The sequence below is a fragment of the Herpailurus yagouaroundi genome, unplaced genomic scaffold (genome assembly GCF_014898765.1).
Source record: "Herpailurus yagouaroundi ecotype Mexico unplaced genomic scaffold, PumYag 222, whole genome shotgun sequence".
NCBI classification, from domain to species: Eukaryota; Metazoa; Chordata; class Mammalia; order Carnivora; family Felidae; genus Herpailurus; species Herpailurus yagouaroundi.
Window position 1 is genome coordinate 1,078,104 of NW_024412453.1, and position 9,439 is coordinate 1,087,542.

Genomic DNA, 9,439 nt, shown 5'->3' on the forward strand with positions numbered 1-9,439 from the left:
TGAATCTTTGTTTTTAGGAAATACACACTGAAGTATTAAGTGGTAAAAGACAGGAAGTATACCACTTACACTCAAGTGGTTCGGGAGAAAACAGTGGATACACACAAATATATAACTTTATATATATTAAAAAGAGAAAGAGGTAAAGTACATGTAGAAAAACGTCATTTCGTGGAGAAAAGGAGTTATAAGATACAGGAGCTTCCATTTGTCCACCTTTTCATAAGTTTGAAATAATATCAAAATAATGTGGTGAAAAAAATGTGAGTCAGAAATAGCAGTACAAACTTCAAGTTTTTCCCGCAATGTATGTACTTCCTCATTTTGTCCTCTGAAGAGAATCAGACATAATGACAACCCAAGCAAGGTGTGTAGTCTTATAAAAAGTGGCTGTCCCTTAAAAAAAAATTTTTTTTAACATTTTTCTTTTTTGAGAGAGACAGAGAGTGAGTCACAGAATCAAAGCAGGCTCCAGGCTCTGAGCTGTCGGCACGGAGTTCCACGCGGGGCTCAAACTCACAAACCACGAGATGATGACCTGAGCCAAAGTCGGACATGTAACTGACTGAGCCACCCCGGCACCCCTAAAAAGTGGCTGTCCTTTTAAAGAGAGACCTACTGAAGCTTATGGGGGTAAAATGGCAAGATGTCTGGGATTAACTGCAAAGGAACAAAAATGGAACAGTGAAGCAAACGTGACAAAAAATTTTGCTAACTGTTGAATGTGGGCCGGGGGTGGAGTGTAGGGGTCCAGTGCATTATGCCCTACGTCTATATTTGGAATTTTTCATATTTTTTTTCAATGAACCACGAAAGAGGGATGTTAGGAATTTTTTAAGTAAGAGTTTTGTGAGCATGGCATTCGGTCCACTCTCCTCTTTTTGGGCACAACAGGTCTGGCCCAGCCACGGTAAGGTCTTTCTTGCTAGGGCTGGCCCAGGGGAAGCAGGGCATTTTGCCCTGAGAGGATGGGAGGCCATGGACTCAAGGACTGGAGTCAGTCCTACTGCACACCTGGGTTCTGTGGGCCATCAATCCACACATCTGAAGCCTAGGCTCTCTCTGGGGGTCTGCTGTCTACGCAAACCCTTGTTTTACCTTTATTGAGGACTGTGAGAGGCTTCCGGTTGCTGGGGTCCAGACTGCTGGGAGCAATTGAAAACCGTGGTGCAATGGTGAGGCAGGTGATGGGGAGCCGGGCGGGGATATAGCCAGAAGTAAAAAACTCGTCATTGAGCAGCTCGTGAATGGTTGGGCGGGCAGTAGGATCTGTCTGAAGCATCTTCTGGATGAGGGAGGCGGCCACAGGGTTGATGTGCTAGAGCAGAGAGGGACAGCTGTAAGCAGGAGGTGATGGGGGACCCAAGGGCAGCACTGCCATAAAGGAACCGTGGGCCCTGGCCCACATGCATGGCTCCCATATACCATGTTTGGTGGCCACATATCTACCAGGTGCCCCACTGTTGGCTTTGCTGAGTTGACAAGTGTCAACCTAAGTTGTGAGAATGATCACTTCTCCTTCCTTTTGAGACTCAATTTTAATGTGATTTCCCCTGAATTTTTTCTCGCATAATTTAAGTTGCTCACCACTAGAGTAGTACTTGAGAATGTAGGCTGTGAGGTCATAAAGACCTGGTTTAAGTCCCTGTTCCGTCCCTAATACCAGCTAGGACAAGTGACCTGACTTTCTAGGGCCTTTGTATCTTCATCTAGAAAATGAGACGACATAGCACCGAGCCTGAGCCCTGCAGGGTTCAATGGGAGATAACCCAGCACAGGTCAAATGCACAGTGACAGCCTAGCATTAGCTGTGCGCTTACTCTGTGCCAGGACAGTGTTCCAAGCACGTCATGTACACTAGCGTGTTTACCCTTCACATAAAACAAGGGGTGGCAGTCTCTATTACCACCTCTCGTTTGCAGATGAAGAAACTGAACACACGTTAAGTGCCTTTCCTAAGAATACACACCTAATGAGTGGTGAAGCCAGCTCGCTCACCCACTCTGAACCATCTGAACCCTTCAGAATCTGCCCATCGGACAGTTAAGTGATCCTCTGTGACAGATTTCACCTCTCTGCCCTTATGGAGATGGGGCTCTTGATTTCACACGAGTCAAGGATCCCAAACTGGAAAGCAGCCATGAGTCGGGCTTCTGCAGAAACAGGCTACTCCTTTCAATGCGCTGACAGCAGTGGTTGTGAAAAGGCACACCACTCTGGATTCACAGTGGTTCAGGATTCTGTGAGCACTTAGTGTATACGAGGCGCTCTGCGAGCCGCTCCAGGGGTAGTAACTCCACTTTATAAGTGGGAAACTGGAAGCCAAAAGATTCAGGCCATTTGCCCACTGTGATCTGGCTGCCACGTGGCAGAGACCAGTTAACTCGAGAAGGTCCACTTCTAAGGCTGAAGTGGCACTTCTACGTCTGCCTCCTGCTCTTCCCCACCCCACCTTTTTTTGCTCTTTACACATTTTGGGTTATATACCCAAACTCTAAGGATCTACAAATCCTCTCCCCTTACAATAAATGCTTTTGTGCACACCTATCAAGTTCTGTATGTTATTTCAGACACAGATCCACTAAAGCTCTGTGGCTCCCCTAGCAGTGGGGTTGACCTATCGCTAGCCCCGGGGTATGATTAGGCTCAGTAAGCAGCTTTTTGGGGGAAAACAAAACAAATTTAAACTTCAAGTGTTTTTAGTCACCTTGGGAATACTGTAGTCATTTTTCTTGATCCGGAGGTAAGTCTCTTTTAGGCAAGATGTCTCAAAAGGTGGTTTGCCCACTAGCAAGGTATACCTGTAAAAGCACAAGGTGGGTAGATTTGGCTCAAGGCTCGCAGCCAAAACCTAGATGCCAGAGGAATCATCTCAGGGCCAGAAGGGAGGCCGGGCATCTGGAAATTCTGACCTTCGGGCCCCTGAGGACAATCCTCAAGCCCACAGGAGCCAGGATATGGGCCGGGGTGAGCCCTCAGAAGACCGGTGATAGCAATAGTGACTTTTCAACTATAGCTTGTGGTAACCCGGGGCCCCAGAAGCTGCCGGCCAGTACAAATCAGGTCCAAGTGCGTGGGCTACCTTCCTCTACAGAAGCAGCACCATTTTGATAGTTTTGTATTCAAGGCCTGGAGCTTTCAGTCGAAAAAGCTCCACTGCAAATAAGTATGAAAGCCATTGCTACAACTCATTTCTAGCTCTCCAGTACTCAGATCAACAACAATAAAAAAGAGAATACCCGAAGGGCCCAACCCTCTACCCACTGCCCAGCCACCTCAGAAGGCCTCGATCCAGATAGACTACAGGAACCTCCTTCTGTCAGCTCTATTCCTGACCTAAGTCCTCCCTCCCAGGGCTGCTTTCTAGATTGGTGCTTCTCAAACTTTACTGCGCATGGGAATCACCCGGGGATCTTGTTAAAATCCGGATTCCGATCCAGTCAGTAGTCTGGGTCCTTAGATTCTGCATTTCTAACAAGTTCCTAGGTGATGCTGCTGCTCTGTGGACCACACTTTGAGTAGCAAGGACCTAGAACAGATTTAGGGGGACACCCCCACCCCTCTCCCCCACCTTCCCCAGACACACAGCCCAGGCTGCAGGAATCCTACAAGATAACCTGTGACAAGGAAAGATATGGAAACTGGGCTTTGTTTTGGGGCAATCTGTTCTCTGGAACAGCCTCTCCATAGGCAGAAAGGTCCATAAGGTCAAGTCAGCCAGGTGAGACATCCAAAAGGGCCCTTGCTTAGGCCATGTGGGTCCTGAGACAACTCCCAACTTACATGATGCACCCAATGGACCACACGTCCACCTCGAAACTGTGCCCTTTCTTGCTCAGCACCTCAGGAGCTATGTAATTAGGAGTCCCACACAGGGTCTTCTTGCGTTCCCCGTCATATTCGACCTTGGTTGCCAGTCCAAAATCCCCTGGGACAGAGGGAGGAAGAGGGGGTGCTCAGATGCTAGCCTCTGTCATCTGCCAATGCAGAAAGCTGGTACAGGTTTGAATGTCAAGAACAGGGTCATTTCCCCTTTTGCCCCTATATCTTGTAGGCAGCAGGGCTGCCCAGCCTTCCTCCCACCCTGCTGGCCCAGGGGAGGGGCCTCCTAGGGAGCCTCCTTGCCCCCCCCTTCCTTAGAAAGGAGGGCCCTTCTAGAAGGGAGTTGATGGAAACAGCACAAGTCAAATGCCTTCAAGGATCAAGCAAGTAAAGGTCAGTACTGCTATTTGGCAAGTTTGTGAGGAAATGATAGGGAGTGGTGAGGACTGTGGCAAATCCCAGGGTAGGGTCTAAGGGGAACAGCTGCTTTTCAGCCAGGCAAAGAGCAGCCAGAAGGGATGCTGTCTCAGAACTGCTGGAGCTTCCAACAATATATGTTTAATATGTTTAAGAGGAGTCCAAATCCAAATTTGTATGTCAAGCATCCCAATTTGAAAAATGGAAACTAACTCAAATTCTTCTTTTAAAAAATTACTGCGTAGGAGCACTAAACAATGCGTCTGCAGGATACTGGCCTGTGGCTCTTTATTTTAAATTTCGGTACTAAAGAGGGATTCTAGAAGCAATCAACAGCCCAGACTTCTACCATCCTCTTCCTCCCTCCCTGCCTCCTTCCTATTTTCCCCCTTCCAGCACCTCCTCATTCCCACTTCCGGTGGGGTCAAGCACCCCTTCCGGGTCCAGCACTCACCTATTTTCACCTCCAGATCCTCGTTCAGGAAAAGGTTGCCCAGCTTGAGGTCCCGGTGAATGACCCGGTTTCGGTGCAGGTACTGGCAGCCAAGGACGATCTGCCGAAGATAGTAGCGGGCTTCGGGCTCCGTCAGTGCTTTCCTCCGCTTGTGCAACTCCAGGAGAGACTGGTTGGGGTTAAGAGAGGAGGAATGCGGAGCCGGTAACGATGCACTGGAGAAAGGCAGCCGAGGACGCCCCACCCCCACCCTTATTTCTTCTCCAGGACAGCTACGATCCGTTCTCTCCCCTAAGCCTGGCCACAACCAGGCACAGCACCCCTTCTCCCACTAGCTCTCTCCCAAGCCCCCTACCTGGGATACCTCTTCCAGACCCACTCCTGGAAGCTCAGAGTTCTCAGTATCCCTCCCCAGGCCTTTTCGTAGCAGCAGATCCCTGTCCAGCCGCCTCCCTTCCCGGAAGCTCCTTGGTCTGGCTCCAACTACCCTCTCCCTGACCCAGCCCTACTCCGGAAGCTCCGGGTCTGCAGCACCCCTTACCCGGGACTCCTCCCTTAGCAACTCCGGAAGCCCTTGCGTCCATTGCCAGGATTCTCCTCCGACCTGCGCCTCCCCCACTCCGCTCAACACCTAGCGTCCAGGAGCTGCCTTCCCTAGCAGCAACAGGACTCGAGCGCTACTTAATCGCAACCCCTTCCCCTTGCAGCTCCAAGTGCAAAGCACGCTCTCCTCGAGTCCTTTACAATGCCTAGCCCAAGGTTTCCAGCACCTCTTCTGTAGCAGCTCCGAGCCCCCGGAGCCCCCAACCACGGTCCCCCGGCAGCGACACTCACTCTCCGGCGGCAGAGCTCCAACACCACGAACACGAAGTCGTTGTCCTCGAAAAAGCCGTGGAAGCCTACGATGTGCTGGTGGGCGAGACTGCGGTGAATGGATATCTCCATGGACATCTTCTCCTTCTGGTGAGGCTTGAGCAGCAACGACTTAGGCACGATTTTGCCAGCGAACACCTCCTTAGTGTCGGCGTCCGAGATCTCGAAGCACTTCGCAAAGCCGCCCTTCCCCAGAAAGCGTCCCCGCAGGTAGCGCCGCCGGCTGCGCGGGTCCACTAGGACCTCCGGGATCTCTTTCGCCGGCGGAGCGGCCGCTGGAGCCCCGGGAGCTGCAACTCCGGGGCCCCCGGCTTTCCCTGGGTCGGCTGGTGCCCGCGCCAGCTTCCCTGCAGTTGCCGCCGCACTCATGTTCCTGGAGTTGCTCCGCAAACCTAGCAGAGTCTGGGCAGAGACCTGGCACCGCTTCGCTCCTCCTCGAATTCAAACGCGGCGCCGGGAACGTTACAAGAGCCTGCGCGCCACTGATTGGCCGCGGGGATTTAAAATCCAAACCCGCCCGCCGCGCGGCACGATGGGAGCGCTCTGCACCGCTGCTGCTTTTAAACCCTACCCAGCCCGGGGTAGGAGAGAAACTTGATTGACAGGCACTCGCTGGGCGCAGACACGTGGGATGCCTGGGAAACCGTACACGGCGTGGGGATACAGAAACCCAGCCCGAGGAGAGGGGGAGTTCAGGGCTTCTCCCCTTCTCGACGGCCAGGGAGGTTCCTGCAGTTCCCATGCACCTCCTCCAGGAAGCTTTTCCTAACACTTTCCTCCACCCCCACCTGCCTTCTAGATTATAGCCTCTGAGAATAGAGACCTGGCAGCGCAGCCTTAAGCACTTGCCTCTGATGTCCTCAGCTCCAAGACACCCCAATAAACTAAAACTCAAGTAAAAACACGGTGCTTGCCAGCTGCTCCTAAGCCCCTCCGGAATATAGAGCAACTCTACTCAAAGCATATATGGTTCAGTGATCACCAGCATCACCATCACCTGGGAGCTTGTTAGAAAGAAAATTTCAAGCCTTACTTACCCCAGACCTCCCGAGTGAGAAAGCTGCCTTTCAGTGTGAATGCCAGGTGATTCCCACACATCCTGATGTTTGAGAAGCACGGTACCAGGCACCCCCACAATGCAAGAAAGTTGTCTGGCTCGCTCATTGCTAGATTTCCCAGAGCCTGAAAGAGTGGACCCTCAGGTCTTTGGTCTGAGGAGGGATGGCTGGTTGGCAGAATGCCTGGCAAGCTGGTAGGCCAAGGCCAAATTGTCCTGCAGGGGTGTTGTGTTTGGCCTCCCACATTTGAAAACTTGGATTCATTTACAGCACTTAAAACTGAAGAGATCTCACATAAAAATTCAGATTTGTGGCTTTTCCAAAAAAAAGAAAAAAAAGGAAAAAAAGCAAAACAAAACTAGAGGCTCTGACAACTCTATACCCACATACCTTCCCTGTTTGCCGCTGTTCTCAGCCATCTCCCTCTGCCCATTTCCCTGACTTTCGAAAGTACTGGAGTAGCAACCCTAGAACGGCAAAATACCCAGGTTAGAAGCGCTTTCTCTGTGCCCCTTGGCGCCCTATGGTGTCTCTGATAGAGCCCAGCAAATATCAGCCATATTATTGTAAGTATATCTTTACCTGCCTCCCAGTAAATGCAGAAGCAATGATGACATCTTTCCTAGCCCGTGTCCCAAACTCCCAGAGCAATGCCTAGTAAAAAAAGGGGGGGGGGGGGAACTGAAATGTTTGCTGAATAAAAGGAAGGTTTTTTACTTTTACTCTGGTGGTGTGTAATCTCTTTATTGAAGTTTAAGATATGTAGAAAGCGTATATATCATAACTGTACAGCTCAATGAATTTTCACAACTTGAACCCACCCCACATAAACAACACCAGACTGAGAAAGAGAACACTACCAACACCCCAGAAGTCCCCCTTGTTCCTGTTTTGGGAGTCCCCAAAGTGCCCCGCCCCCAAGTTTGATGATTTGTTAGGAGACTCACAAGACTCAGCATATAGTCTTACTGACAGCCGGCTATAATTTACTACGGCAAAAGGCTACAAAGCAAAATCAGCAAACAGAAAAAGGTGCATAGCACAAAGCCCAGGGGAAACCAGGTACAAGCTTCCCAGAGCCTTCTCGCAGTATAGACACAAAGAATACTTAATTCCTCCAGCAATGAGTTATGACAGCAAGTGTGAAGTGTTACTTGCCAGGGAAGCTCCTTAGAGGCTCAGTGCCCAGGGTTTTATACTGCTGGCCCAATAGGCTGGCCAAGTAGACACCCTCTGCCTGGCACATACCAAAATGTTGGATTCCTGGAAGAAAAGCAGGCATTTAGCATAAACCATACTGTCTGCACAGTTTAGGCACAGTGAGCCATTCTTACTATTTAGGTAATGGTGAGAACCCACTCAAAATCCAATTACCCAGATGCCAGCCAAGGGTCAGCCTTGCAAACAAGGAGAGCAGTCTCAGGCTTACTGTGTTAACTCCCTTCTGCGCTGTCCATCCCCTTGGCCCTTGGCCTTGGCTCATGCTTCTTTGCAGCAAATGTATTATCAGTAGGACCCCATGCAAAAAGATGAGCCCAAACTGCAGTGCTGATCTGTTATGCCTGCCAGGGGTCCCGTTAACCATCAAAGTCTACTTTAGATATAATGTTATATGTCAACTATACCTCAATTAAAAAAAGAACAACAGTCTATCTTAGAAAGCCAAGTGGATTCCTCCCTAAACTTCTGTATGATTCATTTTTACCTGGCCCCAGGCACCAATTCAGGTACAGCACAGCTGTGGCCAGTAAGTTCAGGCTGATCTGAAGCCTTCCAGGGCTGAGGCAATGTGGTGACAGGGCACAAAGACATTAGTACAGTCCCAGAGGGCACATGGTCCCACTGGAAATGAGTTTTCAATGTTAGGGTACCTCAAGCAAGACATATGTTAGGCAGTGAAGGGTAACAGGGCCCCCAGTGTAAGCCTCTTAGCACGGTTCTCCCACCCTAGGGCTTCCAGTCCAGTCTGGAAGATCCAGCCAGCCCTTGGTATTGGAAGAGCTGCGTGAAGGCAGTCAGTTCCAAACAATTCTACTTGTCTGTGATACAAGTGTCCCCATCTCATGAGTGTGCATTCTGTGTGGAAGTGCAGGGCCCTGGCCCCCTCTGTCGTCAGAGCCAGGGCTGCCTGGTGTGATCACAGGCTCAGCGGTCTGAACTCAAAGCACTCCAGAGCATGGAAAGGTAGCACTGGAGCTTTCCGTGAGGAAGAGGGGAAAGCTTCCAAGATTATAGATGCCCCCCACCATTTCCCCCAGGCTCTCCAGGTGCCAGGACTTTGCCTTTTCATTGCTACAAAATCTGTAGGCCCCGCTGTTCAGCAACCCAACGACATTCTTCCAATCCCCTCTTAGTCTCCTCCAGGCTTTTTATCTGCAAAGGCTGTATACAAGAGACACAAATACATTTTTGCAGATAAACATTTTTATCTAACTTAACCAGAAAGACAAATTCAGGCATTGGTCAGGATGTGTTACAGGGGTTGAATTGTGTCCCCTCTGCCATTCCTATGTTGAAGCCTTAACCCCCAGTACCTCTGAATTGTGACTCTATTGGGAGATAAGACTTTCAAAGAGCTGATTGAATTAAAATAGAATCACTAGGGTAGGCCCTCATCCAAACTGACGGGTGTCCTTAGAAGAAGAGAAGATCAGGATACAGACAGCACAGAGGGGCGACTATGTCAGGACATGGTGAGAATCTATAAGCCAAGAGAGAGGGCTTGAGAGAACTCAAACCCACCAATACCTTGGTCTAGGACTGCAGGCCTCTAGAACTGTGAGAGCACATATTTCTCTAATTTAAGCCCCCCAGT

At 50.1% G+C, this 9,439-nt stretch overlaps 1 protein-coding gene across 1 annotated transcript in view; it reads right to left on the minus strand.

Moving 5' to 3' along the window:
- The window catches only part of PLK1 (polo like kinase 1), an 11,996-nt gene extending 4,488 nt beyond the window's left edge, over nucleotides 1–7,508 (minus strand). Inside the window, exons 1-5 of the mRNA XM_040458755.1 lie at nucleotides 5,528–7,508; nucleotides 4,694–4,862; nucleotides 3,784–3,928; nucleotides 2,708–2,801; nucleotides 1,099–1,318 (exon numbers count right to left, since the gene is read on the minus strand). Of these exons, the coding sequence (XP_040314689.1) occupies nucleotides 1,099–1,318; nucleotides 2,708–2,801; nucleotides 3,784–3,928; nucleotides 4,694–4,862; nucleotides 5,528–5,935 (1,036 nt within the window). The 5' untranslated portion in view covers nucleotides 5,936–7,508. The remainder of the gene's footprint in view (nucleotides 1–1,098; nucleotides 1,319–2,707; nucleotides 2,802–3,783; nucleotides 3,929–4,693; nucleotides 4,863–5,527) is intronic.
- Nucleotides 7,509–9,439: the final 1,931 nt, after the last annotated feature.